General features: G+C 46.0%; 2 protein-coding genes across 9 annotated transcripts in view; one reads left to right on the top strand and one right to left on the bottom strand.

The window, feature by feature from the left end:
* zbtb11 (zinc finger and BTB domain containing 11) overlaps positions 1-15626 on the top strand; it is a 33865-nt gene extending 18239 nt beyond the window's left edge. For both annotated transcript variants that reach the window (XM_082962798.1, XM_045697483.2), the window contains exons 7-12: positions 655-822; positions 2281-2398; positions 8182-8263; positions 8390-8466; positions 10648-10823; positions 14297-15626. In XM_082962798.1, coding sequence (XP_082818924.1) covers positions 655-822; positions 2281-2398; positions 8182-8263; positions 8390-8466; positions 10648-10823; positions 14297-14826 — 1151 coding nt within the window. In that variant the 3' untranslated portion in view covers positions 14827-15626. The remainder of the gene's footprint in view (positions 1-654; positions 823-2280; positions 2399-8181; positions 8264-8389; positions 8467-10647; positions 10824-14296) is intronic.
* A 220-nt stretch (positions 15627-15846) lies between these two features.
* The window catches only part of LOC106574206 (tumor protein 63), a 117576-nt gene continuing 113181 nt past the window's right edge, over positions 15847-20241 (bottom strand). For all 7 annotated transcript variants that reach the window (XM_045697484.2, XM_045697486.2, XM_045697485.2 and 4 more), the window contains one exon: positions 15847-19979. In XM_045697484.2, the coding sequence (XP_045553440.1) occupies positions 19683-19979 (297 nt within the window). In that variant the 3' untranslated portion in view covers positions 15847-19682. The remainder of the gene's footprint in view (positions 19980-20241) is intronic.

The raw sequence follows: 20241 nt of genomic DNA, 5'->3' as shown, positions 1-20241 counted from the left end.
TGTGTTTTTAGGCTTAAAATGCATTAATATTCTGTCAGATTTCGTATGTTTACTATCAAACGAATACAGCCAGCTACATTTCCTAATGTTTCGCTTAAACTTAAATCTTTGCGTTTTTAACTTGATGTACTTTCTCCGGGTAGTTTTACTATCGTCTCTTCCTCTCTGCTAATCGGTCAGAGCGCTGTCTCCTGATCGAATGCCTGTTTGTGAATGCGGGAATTTGATTGGTCTGACGACGAGGGCGAAAGTTTCTCGTCTGATTTGGAGAAACGCAACTGAAGCACAAAATTTAGTCTGAAGCAGAGCAGAAATGACAATAAGAAACATTTTACGTCTGCGTTTTTACGCAATGCAAGCAAGATAGTTAAATATATATTTTTTTCCTGTGTGAGAAATGTAGAATTCTGCATTGATGTGGCTTTATTATTATTATTATTATTATTATTGATTTTAAGGATTCAATTCTATGGCGGGTTTTAGGCTTCTGCCTTTTTAAAGGCAATGTTCCTGCAATCACAGAAATTCTATTCACTGCATAAAACACTGCATATATCACCTCAATTTGAAGTTGCCCTTTTTTTAAAGCAGTATTGCCTCTATTACCCACAATGGGTTGTGGATCCTAGCCTAATGTTGTTGTTGTTTCCACAGGGGTGCGGCCCCACTCCTGCAGGGTCTGTGGGAAGACGTTTGCTCACAAACACAGCCTGAAGATGCACAGAACTCTTCACGACGCTGCTAAACAATTTCACTGTTTGCTCTGTGACAAATCCTTCGTTAGTAAGAGAAGTCTGGAGGAACACACCAGTATTCACACAGGTACAATATACAACATTATCCTCAGACGTCAGTATTCACACAGGTACAATATACAACATTATCCTCAGACGTCAGTATTCACACAGGTACAATATACAACATTATCCTCAGACGTCAGTATTCACACAGGTACAATATACAACATTATCCTCAGACGTCAGTATTCACACAGGTACAATATACAACATTATCCTCAGACGTCAGTATTCACACAGGTACAATATACAACATTATCCTCAGACGTCAGTATTCACACAGGTACAATATACAACATTATCCTCAGACGTCAGTATTCACACAGGTACAATATACAACATTATCCTCAGACGTCAGTATTCACACAGGTACAATATACAACATTATCCTCAGACGTCAGTATTCACACAGGTACAATATAACATTATCCTCAGACGCCAGTATTCACACAGGTACACTACAACATTATCCTCAGACGCCAGTATTCACACAGGTACAATATACAACATTATCCTCACGCCAGTATTCACACAGGTACAATATACAACATTATCCTCAGGCGCCAGTATTCGCACAGGGACAATATACAACATTATCCTCAGGCGCCAGTATTCGCACAGGGACAATATACAACATTATCCTCAGGCGCCAGTATTCGCACAGGGACAATATACAACATTATCCTCAGGCGCCAGTATTCGCACAGGGACAATATACAACATTATCCTCAGGCGCCAGTATTCGCACAGGGACAATATACAACATTATCCTCAGGCGCCAGTATTCGCACAGGGACAATATACAACATTATTCTCAGGCGCAAGTATTCGCACAGGGACAATATACAACATTATCCTCAGGCGCCAGTATTCGCACAGGGACAATATACAACATTATCCTCAGGCGCCAGTATTCGCACAGGGACAATATACAACATTATCCTCAGGCGCCAGTATTCGCACAGGGACAATATACAACATTATCCTCACACCAGCTTTCACACTATGGAGGCCGTTGAGCTGCAGAAGCAGAGTTGTTCTGCGTTGGCCTGACTAGGCATCCACCATATTTGGTAGAAAGAGCCAGTGTGGTACGTCACGATAAGGGGTGTCATACTATACTGTTCACTCAATACAGAAGTCCTTGGTTTGGTGAATCTAAGTATCTCTGGTAATAATATCTCTGTTAAATATCTTCCAGGTGAATCTAAGTATCTCTGTTAAATATCTTCCAGGTGAATCTAAGTATCTCTGTTAAATATCTTCCAGGTGAATCTAAGTATCTCTGTTAAATATCTTCCAGGTGAATCTAAGTATCTCTGTTAAATATCTTCCAGGTGAATCTAAGTATCTCTGTTAATAATATCTCTGTTAAATATCTTCCAGGTGAATCTAAGTATCTCTGTTAATAATATCTCTGTTAAATATCTTCCAGGTGAATCTAGTATCTCTGTTAATAATATCTCTGTTAAATGTCTTCCAGGTGAATCTAAGTATCTCTGTACCCAGTGTGGGAGGTCCTTCCACCGAGCCTCTGGTCTGAGTAAACACTTAAAGAGACACCAGCCCAAACCTGACGTACGAGGGTTCCCCTGTAATCAGTAAGGACCTGCTTCTCTCTCCTCAGTCTCATACATTCATTTGGATTAAGTAGGTTTATCTGAGTGGGTGAGTTTTGTCTTTTCGTGTGTGTGTCTGTCAGAGAGGTTTTGTCATGTCTGTGTGTGTATGCTCATTCCTCTCTGCCAGCTGTTTATTTTAGGTGTGTGAGCAATATCGTCTGTCGCTATGTACAAAACATTAAGAACACCTGCTCTTTCCATGACATAATGACCAGTTGAATCCAGGTGAAAGATATGATCCCTTATTGATGTCACCTGTTAAATTCACTTCAATCAGAGTAAATTAAGATGAAGACGAGGCAAACGGCACTGACCCTGTGACGAAGACGGGGGGCAAACGGCACTGACCCTGTGGCGAAGACGGGGGGCAAACGGCACTGACCCTGTGATGAAGACGGGGGGCATACGGCACTGACCCTGTGATGAAGACGAGGCAAACGGCACTGACCCTGTGGCGAAGACGGGGGGCAAACGGCACTGACCCTGTGATGAAGACTGGGGGGCAAACGGCACTGACCCTGTGATGAAGACGGGGGGCAAACGGCACTGACCCTGTGATGAAGACGGGGGGCATACGGCACTGACCCTGTGACGAAGACGAGGCAAACGGCACTGACCCTGTGACGAAGACGAGGCAAACGGCACTGACCCTGTGACGAAGACGGGGGGCATACGGCACTGACCCTGTGATGAAGACGGGGGGCAAACGGCACTGACCCTGTGATGAAGACGGGGGGCATACGGCACTGACCCTGTGATGAAGACGGGGGGCAAACGGCACTGACCCTGTGATGAAGACGAGGCAAACGGCACTGACCCTGTGATGAAGACGAGGCAAACGGCACTGACCCTGTGATGAAGACGAGGCAAACGGCACTGACCCTGTGATGAAGACGAGGCAAACGGCACTGACCCTGTGATGAAGACGGGGGGCAAACGGCACTGATCCTGTGATGAAGACGGGGGGCAAACGGCACTGACCCTGTGATGAAGACGAGGCAAACGGCACTGACCCTGTGGCGAAGACGGGGGGCAAACGGCACTGACCCTGTGATGAAGACGGGGGGCATACGGCACTGACCCTGTGATGAAGACGGGGGGCAAACGGCACTGACCCTGTGATGAAGACGAGGCAAACGGCACTGACCCTGTGATGAAGACGGGGGGCAAACGGCACTGACCCTGTGATGAAGACGGGGGGCAAACGGCACTGACCCTGTGGCGAAGACGGGGGGCAAACGGCACTGACCCTGTGATGAAGACGAGGCAAACGGCACTGACCCTGTGATGAAGACGAGGCAAACGGCACTGACCCTGTGATGAAGACGAGGCAAACGGCACTGACCCTGTGATGAAGACGAGGCAAACGGCACTGACCCTGTGGCGAAGACGGGGCAAACGGCACTGACCCTGTGGCGAAGACGGGGGGAAAACGGCACTGACCCTGTGATGAAGACGAGGCAAACGGCACTGACCCTGTGACGAAGACGGGGGGCAAACGGCACTGACCCTGTGATGAAGACGAGGCAAACGGCACTGACCCTGTGATGAAGACGAGGCAAACGGCACTGACCCTGTGATGAAGACGGGGGGCAAACGGCACTGACCCTGTGACGAAGACGGGGGGCAAACGGCACTGACCCTGTGACGAAGACGGGGGGCAAACGGCACTGACCCTGTGATGAAGACGGGGGGCAAACGGCACTGACCCTGTGACGAAGACGGGGGGCAAACGGCACTGACCCTGTGATGAAGACGAGGCAAACGGCACTGACCCTGTGATGAAGACGAGGCATACGGCACTGACCCTGTGATGAAGACGAGGGGCAAACGGCACTGACCCTGTGAAGATAATATTCGCTCAATTAAGTTGAACATTTTGAGAACTAAAAGACAGATTAGTCTTTTCATTGTCTTCTCTTTGAAGCAGTTGCCAATTGCTTTCCAAACGATGTTTTCCTGCAATTGTAGTTTGAAATACTGCGATATGCCTCGCTGGGCCCCTCTCTTTCATTCGCAACTCTATAATCATTTATATGATTGACTATTTGCCGCACCCTCGGCCTTCAAAACAGGCTATGGGATTTAAAACAATTTTCCATATTATTTAATTCTAATCGTTGGTTTAACTAGAGTATGATTGGCTAAATGTTAAAAACCAACAAAAGTCACATTTCATTGTGCCAATACAACGGGCCAATGGAAATGCAATATTGAATGATTCAAGAAAATTAACCTGTTTTGTTTTGTGTATAACAATTATACATGGAGAATAATTCCACACAGCGTAGTTTATTTTAACATTAATAGGCTCTAAATAAATTGCTGTTAAAATTGCTTGACCATCGAAGGTGAACATTTCCCCACTGATGTCGGTTACGACGCCGATCTGCAGTCAGGTCAAGACCCTGGTGAAGGTGAACGAGCACGCAGATGAGCTTCCCTGAGACGGTTTCTGACAGTTTGTGCAGAAGTTCTTTGGTTGTGCAAAACCCCACAGTTTGATCAGCTGTCTGGGTGGCTGGTCTCAGACGATTCCACAGGTGAAGATGCTGGATGTGGAGGTCCTGGGCTGGCGTGGTTACACCTGGTCTGCGGTTGTGAGGCCGGTTGGACCTACTGCCAAATTCTCTAAAACAATGTTGGAGGTGGCTTATGGTAGAGAAATTAACATTTAAATTCTCTGGCGACAACTCTGGTGGACATTCCTGCAACCCTGTAGGCTATAGGATCTATAGGTACCTCCACCCTGTAGGCTAGATGGGTGGGGATGGGGGTACCTATAGATCCTATAGCCTACGTGGTGGGGGTACCTATAGATCCTATAGCCTACGTGGTGGGGGTACCTATAGATCCTGTAGCCTACGTGGTGGGGGTACCTATAGATCCTGTAGCCTACGTGGTGGGGGGACCTATAGATCCTATAGCCTACGTGGTGGGGGGGACCTATAGATCCTATAGCCTACGTGGTGGGGGTACCTATAGATCCTATAGCCTACGTGGTGGGGGGACCTATAGATCCTATAGCCTACGTGGTGGGGGGACCTATAGATCCTGTAGACTACGTGGTGGGGGTACCTATAGATCCTGTAGACTACGTGGTGGGGGTACCTATAGATCCTATAGCCTACGTGGTGGGGGGACCTATAGATCCTGTAGCCTACGTGGTAGGTGTACCTATAGATCCTGTAGCCTACGTGGTGGGGGTACCTATAGATCCTGTAGCCTACGTGGTGGGGGTACCTATAGCCTACGTGGTGGGGGTACCTATAGATCCTGTAGCCTACGTGGTGGGGGTAACTATAGATCCTGTAGCCTACGTGGTGGGGGTACCTATAGATCCTATAGTCTACGTGGTGGGGGTACCTATAGATCCTATAGTCTACGTGGTGGGGGTACCTATAGATCCTATAGCCTACGTGGTGGGGGTACCTGTAGCCTACGTGGTGGGGGTACCTGTAGCCTACGTGGTGGGGGTACCTATAGCCTACGTGGTGGGGGTACCTGTAGCCTACGTGGTGGGGGTACCTGTAGCCTACGTGGTGGGGGTACCTATAGATCCTATAGCCTACGTGGTGGGGGGACCTATAGATCCTGTAGCCTACGTGGTGGGGGGACCTATAGATCCTATAGCCTACGTGGTGGGGGGACCTATAGATCCTATAGCCTACGTGGTGGGGGTACATATAGATCCTATAGCCTACGTGGTGGGGGTACATATAGATCCTATAGCCTACGTGGTGGGGGTAGCTATAGATCCTGTAGCCTATGTGGTGGGGGGACCTATAGATCCTGTAGCCTACGTGGTGGGGGTACCTATAGATCCTGTAGCCTACGTGGTGGGGGTACCTATAGATCCTGTAGCCTACGTGGTGGGGGTACCTATAGATCCTGTAGCCTACGTGGTAGGGGGACCTATAGCCTACGTGGTGGGGGTACCTATAGCCTACGTGGTGGGGGGACCTATAGCCTACGTGGTGGGGGGACCTATAGCCTACGTGGTGGGGGGACCTATAGCCTACGTGGTGGGGGGACCTATAGCCTACGTGGTGGGGGGACCTATAGCCTACGTGGTGGGGGGACCTATAGCCTACGTGGTGGGGGGACCTATAGCCTACGTGGTGGGGGGACCTATAGCCTACGTGGTGGGGGGACCTATAGCCTACGTGGTGGGGGGACCTATAGCCTACGTGGTGGGGGGACCTATAGCCTACGTGGTGGGGGGACCTATAGCCTACGTGGTGGGGGGACCTATAGCCTACGTGGTGGGGGGACCTATAGCCTACGTGGTGGGGGGACCTATAGCCTACGTGGTGGGGGGACCTATAGCCTACGTGGTGGGGGGACCTATAGCCTACGTGGTGGGGGGACCTATAGCCTACGTGGTGGGGGGACCTATAGATCCTATAGCCTACGTGGTGGGGGTACCTATAGATCCTATAGCCTACGTGGTGGGGGGACCTATAGATCCTGTAGCCTACGTGGTGGGGGGACCTATAGATCCTGTAGCCTACGTGGTGGGGGGACCTATAGATCCTGTAGCCTACGTGGTGGGGGGACCTGTAGCCTACGTGGTGGGGGGACCTATAGATCCTATAGCCTACGTGGTGGGGGGACCTATAGATCCTATAGCCTGTGAGGTGGGGGTAGATGTGTGGGGACACCCCTAGTGTGGGGTGTTTTTTCCTTGGCACACATTGGGGCCCCTTGAATGCCGTAGGATATCTGAACATCATTTCTAATCGTATGCCTCCCTTCATGTCAGCGGTGTGTCCATCAGGGAATAGATTATTTTCCAGCAGGATGATGCCCCATGCCACAACGCTAGGATTGTCCAGGAATGGTTCCACAAGCATGAATTCAGTTTACTGCAGTGGCCTGCCCGGTCGCCCGCCCGATCTCTGCCCGGCCGCCCGCCGCCCGTTCTCTGCCCGGCCGCCCGCCGCCCGATCTCTGCCCGGTCGCCCGCCGCCCGATCTCTGCCCGGTCGCCCGCCGCCCGATCTCTGCCCAGTCGCCCGCCGCCCGTTCTCTGCCCAGTCGCCCGCCGCCCGTTCTCTGCCCAGTCGCCCGCCGCCCGTTCTCTGCCCAGTCGCCCGCCGCCCGTTCTCTGCCCAGTCGCCCGCCGCCCGTTCTCTGCCCAGTCGCCCGCCGCCCGTTCTCTGCCCAGTCGCCCGCCGCCCGTTCTCTGCCCAGTCGCCCGCCGCCCGTTCTCTGCCCAGTCGCCCGCCGCCCGTTCTCTGCCCAGTCGCCCGCCGCCCGTTCTCTGCCCAGTCGCCCGCCGCCCGTTCTCTGCCCAGTCGCCCGCCGCCCGTTCTCTGCCCAGTCGCCCGCCGCCCGTTCTCTGCCCAGTCGCCCGCCGCCCGTTCTCTGCCCGGTCTCTGCCCAGTCGCCCGCCGCCCGTTCTCTGCCCAGTCGCCCGCCGCCCGATCTCTGCCCAGTCGCCCGCCGCCCGTTCTCTGCCCAGTCGCCCGCCGCCCGTTCTCTGCCCGGTCTAAAGAGATGGAACGAGCTATTTGAAGTAGAGATCCACTAGCAGCCAACTGTGGGAATCATTGGAGTCAACATTGATCAGCATCCCTGTGGAACGCTTTCAACACCTTGTACAGTCCATGCCTCAACGAATTGAGGCTGTTCTGAGGGCAAAAGGGGGTGAAACTCAATATTAGGAAGGTGTTCCTAATGTTTTGTGTGTGTGTGTGGTGTGTGTGTGTGTGATGTAGTGCCTGTCCTGACTGGTCTGTATCTCCTTCTCTCCTCCAGCTGTGATAAGAGTTTCTTTGAGGCCAAAGACCTGCAGCAGCACATGAACAAACACCTGGGACTCAAGCCCTTCCAGTGTCAGGTGGGGAATAATTATAATGGTGTTATATTCTATCAGGTATGTGGGAAGTGTTACAGCTGTGTAGGGTTCTATCAGGTATGTGGGAAGTGTTACAGCTGTGTTGTGTTTGGTGTTGTGTTCTATCAGGTATGTGGGAAGTGTTACAGCTGGAAGAAGGACTGGTATTCCCACGTGAAGTCCCACAGTGTGGCAGAGCCTTACAAGTAAGTCCACCACCATAGAAATCTAATTCTATTCATCACATGCTTGGTAAACAACCGGTGTGGTCTAACAGTGAAATGCTGACTTACGGGTCCTTTCCCTTCAACGCAGAGAGAAATAATAATAGATACACAATAAATAACGATATACAAGCGGTACCAAGTCGATCTGCCAGGGTACGAGTTAATTGAGGTAGGTATGCACATATAACTAGGAATGAAGTGACAGGTGGTAAACTACAGCATGGTAAACGATAGTAAGTTAAAAAAGAGTCAATGCAGATAGTCCAGGTAGCTATTTGGTTAACTATTTATCAGTCTTATGGCTTTGGGGGGGGTAGAAGCTGTTCAGGATCCTGTTGGTTCCAGACGTCGTTACCGTTTGCTGCGCGTTAGCAGAGAGAACAGTCTATGACGTGGGGCCTTCGGTTGGTATAGAGGTCCTGGATGGCAGGGCGTTCGACCCCAGTGATGTACTGGGGCCGTACGCGCTACCCTCTGAAGCGCCATACCGAGCGGTGACGCAGCCAGTCACGATGCTCTCAATGGTGCAGCTGTAGAACTTTTTCAGGGCCTTGCCAAATCTTTTCAGCCTCCTGAGGGTGAGAGGCGTCGTCGTGCCCTCTTCACGACTGTTTTTGGTGTGTTTGGACCATGACAACAATAGATCCCTTAACCACCTGGGGGTGCGACCCGTCAGGAAGTCCAGGATCCAGTTGCAGAGGGGAGGTGTTTAGTCCCAGGGGTCCTTAGCTTAGTGATGACCTTGTAGTGACCTATGACCTATGGTGGTGAACGCTGAGCTGTACTCAATGAACAGCATTGGCACGTCGGTGTTCCTTTTGTCCAATTGGGAAAGGGCACTGTGGAGTGCAATAGAGGTTGTGTCATCTGTGGCTCTGTTGGGGTGGTATGCGAATTGGAGTGGGTCCAGGCTGTCTGGGATAATGGTGTTTGAGCCATTACCTACCTTTCAAAGCATTTCATGGCTACAGATGTGAATGCTATGGGGTGATACTCATTTGGACAGGTTACCTTGGCGTTCTTGGGCACAGGGACTATGGTGGTCTGCCTGAAACATGTAGGTATTACAGACTCAGTCAGGGAGAGGTTGAAAATGTCAGTGAAGACACTTTCCAGCTGGTCAGCACATGCTCTGAGTACGCGTCCTGGTAATTGGTTTGTGAATGTTAACCTGTTTTTAAAGGTCTTACTCACATCTGCTATGGAGAGCGTGATCACAGTCGTCCGGAACAGCTGGTGCTCTCTCGCATGGTTCAGTGTTGCTTGCCTCAAAGCGAGCGTAGAAGGCATTTAGCTCGTCTGGTAAGCTCGCGTCACTGGGAAGCTCGCGGCAGTGATAGTTTGCAAGCCCTGCCACATCCGACGAGCGTCACAGTTGGTGTAATAGGATTTGAGCTTAGTATTTGTATTGACGCGTTGACTGTTTGATGGTTAGTTGGAGGGCGTGGAGGACTCAACTTGGATATATCCTGTTTTAGCAGCGACTGACCCTAAAAAGCAACTTCTCGTTTCGAGCCTTGACAACAGGTGTTTCAAAAACGGACACATTTAGTTTACGTTCAAACGTGAAACGGCATGCATTCATATACTCAAACATCTTCATACTAATTTGTTTTTTCAGATATGTTCTTTATTTTGTCTCTGTTTCTAACGAGTGAGGGTTGGAGGGATGATTCAACGAGGGAGGGATGATTCAACGAGGGAGGGGTGATTCAACGAGTGACTGTGGATGATTCAACGAGGGACTGTGGGATGATTCAACGAGTGACTGTGGGATGATTCAACGAGTGACTGTGGGATGATTCAACGAGTGACTGTGGGATGATTCAACGAGTGACTGTGGGATGATTCAACGAGTGACTGTGGGATGATTCAACGAGTGACTGTGGGATGATTCAACGAGTGACTGTGGGATGATTCAACGAGTGACTGTGGGATGATTCAACGAGTGACTGTGGGATGATTCAACGAGTGACTGTGGGATGATTCAACGAGTGACTGTGGGATGATTCAACGAGTGACTGTGGGATGATTCAACGAGTGACTGTGGGATGATTCAACGAGTGAGTGTGGGATGATTAAAGCACTTTGTGACAATTGTTGATGTAAAAAAAGTTTTTCTCTAGATGAAATTTGATCTGTTAATCCTTTGTCCTGTAGGTGTAACGTCTGCGGCAAGGAGTTCTTTGAGAAGGCTCTGTTCAGGAGACACGTGAAGAAAGCCACGCATGGCAAGAAGGGCAGGGTAAAACAGAACCTAGAGAGAGAGTGTGAACACTGTGGCAGGAAGTTCACCCAGCTCAGAGAGTACAGACGACACATGAACAACCACCAGGGTGAGAGAGAGACACACACACACACACACACACACACACACACACACACACACACCTTAAAGCCACAATATGTCTTCAGCCTAATGGCACTTGGTTTACTATAAATCTGAGAGATGGGGCTGGAGAAAATGTAAGCTCTCTCCAAGTTCATAGCTGGAGCTATGCATGCAATTACTATAAGGGCAACATTTAACACGCGAATCGCACTATTTAACTGGATCTAAATGGACTCTCTCTCTCAGTAAAACGTACTGCTCCTTGATGATATAGGGTAAAGTCTACTTAACCTCTATGGGCTAGGTGGGACGCTAGCGTGCCACCCGTGGTGCACTCCATCAACAGCAGGTGCATTTCAAGAGCGGCAAATTTGAATCCAAATAAATGTCAAAATTCAAATTTTTCAAAAATACAACTATTTTACACCATTTGAAAGATAAACATCTCCTTAATCTAACCACGTTTTACGATTTCAAAAAGGTTTTACGGCGAAAGCATAAATTTAGAGTATGTTAGGACAGTACATTTACAAGAGTTGTGTGTAATGTTTTGTCAAGTCAAAGACAGGGTCACCAAAACCATAAAACCAGCTAAAATGATGCACTAACCTTTTACAATCTCCATCAGATGACACTCCTAGGACATTATGTTAGACAATGCATGCATTTTTAGTTCTATCAAGTTCATATTTATATCCAAAAACAGCGTTTTACTATGGCATTGATGTTGAGGAAATCGTTTCCCTCCAATAACCGGCAGTCAAGTCAGCGTCACAAATTAAATAATTAAAATTAGAAAACATTGGTAAAATATTATATTGTCATTTAAAGAATTATAGATTTACATCTCTTGAACGCAATCAACTTGCCAGATTTAAAAATAACCTTACTGGGAAATCACACTTTGCAATAATCTGAGCACTGCGCCCAGAAAAATACGCGTTGCGATACAGACTAGACGTCATGTTGGGGAGATCTAAAATCGAAAATACTATGTAAATAATCCATTACCTTTGATTCTCTTCATCAGATGTCACTTCCAGGTATCACAGGTCCATAACGAATGTAGTTTTGTTCAAAAAAGCTCATCATTTATGTCCAAAAATCTCCGTCTCGTTAGCACATGATGTAAGCCAGCCGGACTTCTCGTCATGAACGAGGGGAAAAAATATATTTCCGTTCGTTCAAACATGTCAAACGTTGTATAGCATAAATCATTAGGGCCTTTTTTAACCAGAACATGAATAATATTCAAGGTGGACGAATGCATACTCTTTTATAACGTATTGGAACGAGGGTACCCAACATGAACTCGCGCGCCAGGTGTCTAATGGGACATCATCGTTCCATGGCTCTTGTTCGGTCAGATCTCCCTCCAGAAGACTCAAAACACTTTGTAAAGGCTGGTGACATCTAGTGGAAGCAATAGGAAGTGCCAAAATATTCCTAAGCCCCTGTGTTTTTCAATGGGATAGGTTTAAAGTCAATACAACACATCAGGTATCCACTTCCTGTCAGAAAATGTCTCAGGGTTTTGCCTGCCAAATGAGTTCTGTTATACTCACAGACACCATTCAAACAGTTTTAGAAACTTTAGAGTGTTTTCTATCCATATATAATAAGTATATGCATATTCTAGTTACTGGGTAGGATTAGTAACCAGATTAAATCGGGTACATTTTTTTTATCCAGACGTGCAAATGCTGCCCCCTAGCCCTAACAGGTTAAGCCCACAAATCTAAGTTTAGATATTTCTAACATATACTTGTTTTAATTTTTGTAAGAAAAGTGTCGATAAAATGAAAGATTAATTTCAAAGTTTTATGACTTTGTTATTATTATTTTTTTTTAGACATATACATATATTTGATCAAATATGTGAGAAGTCTAGACTGAGCTTAATGGATACCTAATGTACTGTTAAAAGCCCATGGGTGTTCCATATAAGCCCTGTTCTTAAATATTCCAATTTAATTTGATTTCCAAATATTAAACATACAAACTGACATTTTTCCTATGTATAATTTAGATTCTGTTAATTTCCCCTAAAAGTTATTAAAATAAACTGCTCATTACTGTTTATCATTAAAGTAGCTCTCATAACGAGGGGGTGTCCAATCATATCCATAATGTGGACATAAGGTGCTTCTACACCTGCATTACTTGCTGTTTCGGGGTTTTAAGCTGGGTTTCTGTACAGCCAGAAGAGGACTGGCCACCCCTCATAGCCTGGTTCCTCTCTAGGTTTCTTCCTAGGTTCTGGCCTTTCTAGGGAGTTTTTCCTAGCCACCGTGCTTCTACACCTGCATTACTTGCTGTTTGGGGGTTTTAGGCTGGGTTTCTGTACAGCACTTTGAGATGTCAGCTGATGTAAGAAGGGCTATATAAATACATTTGATTTGATAAGGTGTTAGCATGCTAAAGCTCGCACACCGAACCAATGTGCTCGTATACTCTCTCTTTTAAAAGACCTTCACTTGAAAAATATGAAAAAAGCAGCAATAGTACTGTTTGTCCATTTTGAGACTCCGTAGCCAGTATACACTTCCTCAAAATAGTTAGAATGGATCTAAGATCACTCAAGAAATCTGTCGTTGATTTAGACTTTTTTTTTTTGCCGACGAGTTCTTAGTCGTGAAATTTTACGTTAACTATGATGTTTGTTGTCCACCGACAACTAGCATAAAAAAATAATTTTCAATTGGCAAGAAATGGTAATCAATGACCATGAGATATGCTATCGTGTGCTGTATCTGAGAAGGTACTAAACAAGTATGTATCTGAGAAGGTACTAAACAAGTATGTATCTGAGAAGGTACTAAACAAGTATGTTGGATACTAGTATCCATACTAGTATCCATAACAACTTATGGATACTACATCTAATTGGCTTAGAATAACAACTGTTATGGATACTACATCTGATTGGCTTAGAATAACAACTGTTATGGATATAACCAGATTAATAAATAAATAAATAAAAAAATATTTTTTTTTTATCCAAAGATGGAAATGGGCTTAACACTAAAGGCTGAGTTATAACCAGTTATAGAAGGGTATGTCAAGTGACAAAGGACCAGCAGCTAAATGAGATCCAACTGATGCCGTGTCCTGAAGACTTACCCCGTTCTGTAAGCACGCGCAGAGGCCTCAAATCATCTCCAATAACTTGACAATGGACTTGACTGCCGTCATATCGACACCTTGTATTCATTATAATGCCATTATTGCATTTGTGCTGATTTTCACTATTTGACCAGCACACTTGGTGCTTATGATGTTGAAGCTACTGATTTTTCTTAAGTTGACCTGAGCGTCATTGTCAGGAAGGAAGGGGGGGGGGGGTCCAACGAGGCCTTTCTAACGTTAATCAGTACACTCACCCTACAGACGGGTGTTGATGAGGAGTCTGTGTAGGACTACAGCGTAGTACTGTCTGTATCCCTGTCTCCTAAAACACACGTTCTCTTCTCTCAGGAGTCAAACCCTTCGAGTGTCTGACGTGCGGCGTAGCGTGGGCCGACGCCCGCTCTCTGAAGAGACACGTACGCACCCACACGGGCGAGCGCCCTTACGTGTGCCCCGAGTGCCAGGAGGCCCACATCGACGCCCGCTCCTTACGGAAACACATGACCAAATACCACGGCGACCTCCTGCCGGGGAAGATCATGCTGGAGAAAGACACGCTGCAGTTTCACAATCAGGGTACTCAGGTCGAACACGCCGTCTCCATCCTGGCGTCCGATCTCCCTCCCGAGCTCCGGCCCGTCCAGCCGCCGCAGGACGAAGAGATCGAGACGGTTCTGATCACGGAGGAGACCGTGGAGGCGGTAGAAGCGGTTCAGGCCGTTCAGGGTGACGGGGTCGCGACCTTGTCGGACCAGAGCATAATGCAGGTGGTGAACTATGTGCTGTCTCAGCAGACTGTGCTGCCTGGGGGGGTGAAAATGGAGGAGCAAGAGGTTATACAAACCATGGAGGTGGTACACATGGCAGAGGTGGAGTGACCTGACAGACCACCTAGTGGACAGGAAGGATGACTCGCGTAGTCACTCATATCCCTAAACCTGAACCAGGTGAAGTGACTCGTATCCCTAAACCAGGTGGAAAGCCGAAGTGACTAGTGGACAGTTTGAGTGACCGGTAGACTCAACACAGGCCTGTCACTCTGTCCTGAGGTGGAGGAACAGGGAATCTGTCAGATGTTCAGTAAAGGCACACTGTAGCAAAAAAACATTCTGCAATGGAAAACAATGTGTTCTTATTAGACAAATTCAGGTACTGCTCCCTTGTTTTTCCCCAATTTGAACAGGCCCCTCTGTCTACAGTGGGACAGAAGGTACAAAGTTCACTGTTTTTTTTACTGAATATATATATATATATATATATATATATATATATATATATATATATATATATATATATATATATATATATATATATAATTTGAACGAACTGAATTGATTTAAAGCTCAATCCAATCTTGTGTGTAAATATGGCAGTCATTAAAATATTCTGGATTAATTTGCCGCATTCATGAATCTCACCAGACCCATTGAATCTCAGATGTTTTTATTAAATTATAAAATAATCCAGTTTTCAGACTTTACTTTTGTTTCAGGGCCATTTTTTTTATTTACCATGTAGTACAACTTTTTGTTCTAGCCTTGTTTTAAATCAGCCTGGCTCTGCAACGTTTACATTCTGGTTTCACTCCTCCCCTTTTTATTAGTTAAAGCTCAACGAGCTCCCATCTGTCTGTCCACAGGCTGGAGGGGAAACATAATAAACCTATTGCTTATGTTAATCTTGTCTGCCTTTCTCTCAAAGACCACACAGTGTACAAGCTGAATTAGTACTGCCAGGAAGTGAATATTCTGCCAGGAAGTGAATATTCTACCAGGAAGTGAATATTCTGCCAGGAAGTGAATATAAGGCCATCTGCACTTTTTAGTGTTACTAATGGAAATGGAAAATAAAAAATAAATAAAACTGACCATATGAAATATTACAAACTCCCAACAGCATTTGATAACTTGGGTTATTTTTTATTTTTTTGTTTATCAAAATAAGTACATTGCAACATATTTACAATTCATTTTACAAAATTGTGGAACAGCAGATTACAGTACTAGATTCTGCTTTCAATGTACCGACTGAATGACATACTAGGGTCATTCATAGCATGTTCATTCAGTGATTTATCGCACTTTTTTAATATTGAAATTATATAACTGTGTTTTATGGCAACACTGCACAGATCGCTTGTAATATCAGTGAGAACAATGACTTGTGAGACACCGATTGTGTTTTTTTTAAATTCATTTAAATGAATACAAATAACCCAAACCCCTTCGTACCATAATGGCTTTTAACCATGCAGTATTCTACGCCAAATCCTTTTGTGTTTTTAGTAGAAAATAATATACAAATGTATATACAATGATCTCAATAGTTTGGGCCATCTATCAAGTTAATCTGTAACAACAACAAAAAACAGTTTACAAAATGTGGTTCCAAAAATCCAGCAATACTACAAGTCTCAAGGATTGTTTGTAATAGAGAAATATAGCCCAGTAAATGTTTAAACAGACCCACACAATACAACAGTACGCCGTCGTTACAGACGGCAGAACAAGCAGGCAATAAAATATCGTCCGAAACGGCACCCTATATACAGTGCACTACTTTCCGCCGTAGGGTGCAATTTTGGACGATACCAAGGAAGACCTGTAACGTTATTGATACCACCTCAAGGGCTATGAGCGTGTTGAGTCGTTAAATACTTCAGATAAAAGTTTGTGTGTAATGCGTTCTCGTTCACGTAGAAATACAGTAAAGCAGTCATCATAAAACACGATGGTTTAACCTTCCAGTAATTTCCCCAAGAGTTATATAAACACAATTTTTAACTAAAAATATTCCAGTAACTTCCCCCAAGAGTTATAAAACACGATGGTTTAATTAACAAATAGGGTTGCAAAATCCCCAGGTTTCTGAAAATCCTGGAAGCAGAAGGGTTAACACAGGCACAATACAAGGCAATAACTTTGTTCTGTGGTTTTAAAATAAAATCAAAAATCAACCAACAAACAGCATATTATTAATAACACTTTTCTCTGACACAAAGTAAAAAATATGTATGTTGAAATGTATACAATCAAGTCCGGCTTGTGACCAGCAGGTAAAAACAGTGTCGTGGACTAAAAACAGCAGGCAATCCATGACGGTCCAGTCGAGAGCAACAGACCGGGATTCAATCCAAGGTGTAGTAAAGAGCAGCGCATTTATACTTTTAATGGTAATTTAGGTTTGAGCCGACATGTTATATGAATATTTATAATTTTTGGGCTGTATTTAGCAGTATATGGTGCAGTACCAATATGGCCACTAGAGGCCGCCACTCGCCTGTTTATATGAGGTTACTTCTTGTTGGCTTGCACTATGGCAGTTGAGAAGTTTGCCAATGTCGGTCAACAGAACCGATAAATACATTTTTATATCTTTATTTTGAAGGTAAGCGGATGGAAAAGCACCATATTCAATTGAGTAATGTTTTCGGAGGTCGTACATATGTTTTCACAAAACGTATGAAAAGTCCGCTAGCCTACAAGCTAATGTAGCTGGTAGCCCCATACCAACACTAGCTTCCTTAGTAACGGGCCTTGATCAGCAACACTAGCTTCCCTAGTAACGGGCCATGATCAGCAACACTAGCTTCCCTAGTAACGGGCCTTGATCAGCAACACTAGCTTCCTTAGTAACGGGCCTTGGTCAGCAACACTAGCTTCCCTAGTAACGGGCCTTGGTCAGCAACATTAGCTTCCTTAGTAACGGGCGTTGATCAGCAACACTAGCTTCCTTAGTAACGGGCCATGATCAGCAACACTAGCTTCCCTAGTAACGGGCCAGGTTACTGCCGGGTCGTAACCAGGTTACTGCCGGGTCGTAACCAGGTTACTGCCGAGTCGTAACCAGGTTACTGCCGGGTCGTAACCTCCCTGCTACTATTGGCTATCGGGCGTCCGATATTCAGCACCAGCATTTGAGGAAATGCTTTGAAATCAATGAAAGCTGCTTCTCTGCCCGTGTTGCTCTTGCTTTGCGTCGATGGTTGACCCACTCATTCATTAGATCTTGTGAATTGAAATGCGAAAATATGCAACATTTGGTTGCATATGGCCTCGACTACACACACACACACACACACACACACACACACACACACATATACCACTGATTATTTTACTAAGAGTCAAGAAGCTACTATTACCTGAATGTAACGTCTAATGTAACTGGCCCCTCTAACAGTGTAACTGGCCCCCTCTAACAGTGTAACTGGCCCCCTCTAACAGTGTAACTGGCCCCCTCTAACAGTGTAACTGGCCCCCTCTAACAGTGTAACTGGCCCCCTCTAACAGTGTAACTGGCCCCTCTAACAGTACAACTGGCCCCTCTAACAGTACAACTGGCCCCTCTAACAGTACAACTGGCCCCTCTAACAGTACAACTGGCCCCTCTAACAGTATAACTGGCCCCTCTAACAGTACAACTGGCCCCAGCTTGGCCCCCAGCAGTTGAGATGGTCTAGAACCGCCACTGAGTACAACAGTGGTGTGCAGAACGGCATCCCGGATCGCACAACTCGTCGGTCCTCGTCACGGATTGGACTATTACAGCAGACGACCACACCAGGTTCTACTCCTATCAGCTAAAAACAAGAAGAAGAAGAGGCTCCACTGGACAATTTAGGAGTGGAAAAAAAAACGTCGCTTGATACCAATTGAGCAACTTTTTGAACACTACACTTTGTATAATCAATTTCCTGAAGAATTCAGGCTGTTCTGTAGGCAAAATGGGGTCTGACCAGGTACTAGATGGGTGTACCAAATAAACTGTCCACTGTGAGTGTATACCCTGTTGTATTTTGCAATATTTGTGAATTTATAAATGGTATATTATTATTTATGAAATGGGAGCAGTTGACAGATGTTTGCTAAGGTGGGTCAACAGCAAGACGGAAGCACCTACATAAATACAATCTTTATTTTTAATCTCTCATCTGTCTAACGCACTTTGGATTGAATCCTGGCCATACACCTTCTATAGCCCAACAACAACAACAAATCCCCAAAAAGGTTTCCACTCAAGTCTTTAACACATTGGAATCGATTATAAAAACGTATTAAAACAATATCAAAGCAAAATCACAAAAGCATTTTAAGAGCTTTGTCTCAAGAAATTTGATTTGAATTTTTTTGTTTGTTGATGAAATGTATTTTTTTTCTACAAAAACCCAATTTGTCTCATCCTCTAGCTGGCAGCTATGGAAGGCTTTTTAATAAAATAAGTGCATTTTTATTTAGGATATCTGAACTAAGGACCAGGATCTGGCTTCCGCCGCTAGCGATGTGATTTAGTCTTACGACGACGCACTTAGCTAGTCTGAGGCAGGTCGGTAAACAACTTCCAACAATGGGTTTTTGGTTCTGCTCCAAACCAGGGTTCTAACAATGAACTTTAACCTTAATAAGATGCTTTTGAGGAAACCGGACCCAGAGCACTTCGAAAGCAGAGATTTCCTAGTTCTGTACCGTGATACGGGAGTGTGGTTGGTCAACAGTTGTATGACTGGGGCTTCAAATCCAAGGACCATCGCCGACAAGCGGACTGCACTCGACCTTTTTTTAATGATAAATGTGCGCTTCAGCTGACATCCACAGCGTTTACTGTAAAAAGTGACCTCTGAACTTCAGGGAAATGGCCTTTTTTTTTTTATACAGACCCGTTTTGGTGCAGTGCGCTTGTCAACAGTGCACCTTGGATTGAAATTCCATCCAGAGTGTGAGAGTTTTTTTTTTTCCTATTCCCCTTCTTCCTTGATGCGCTGCTGCTTGTTGCGTCGGGAGTCCAGGTCGAAGGAGAAGTCGGACCAGTCGTCACGCGGTGGGAATGAGATGGTCTGGCGCAAGGTGAAACGCACGGCGTCGATGACCCGCTCGCTCCGGGCCTCAGAGGACCCTACGCTGACGGTGGAGGCCCCGCTGGAGGTTCGCAGGATGTGAGGAGGAGGGGAGAATTCCATGCTTTGCCGGTGCTCCATGATACCCTTCCAGATGACGTGCTGGAACTCCTGCGGGATCTTCAGCCGGGACAGGTCCTGTGGACGAGGATGACATCACACACTGAGGGGTTAGTGTTAGTCTCTCTTTTTAGTCTTGTTTAGTCTTCTCTCTCTCTCTCTCTCTCTCACAGGCTATGCCCAGGGCCCCACGCAGCCCGAAAATGAAGAAGTAGTTCTGATTTGCATACAAAAAAAATAGACCAAGATGACTGCAGATAAACGTTGCTTTTTTTTCCATAAATGTTTTTTTTTCTTTTTTTTTCTTGCCTTACACGAAAGCTCAGGCCTCTTGAAGCCA

Source organism: Salmo salar, chromosome 16, assembly GCF_965601325.2.
Source record: "Salmo salar chromosome 16, fSalSal1, whole genome shotgun sequence".
Taxonomy (NCBI): Eukaryota; Metazoa; Chordata; class Actinopteri; order Salmoniformes; family Salmonidae; genus Salmo; species Salmo salar.
The sequence above is the reverse complement of the archived record's forward strand: the minus strand, read 5'-3'. Positions and strand labels throughout refer to the sequence as shown.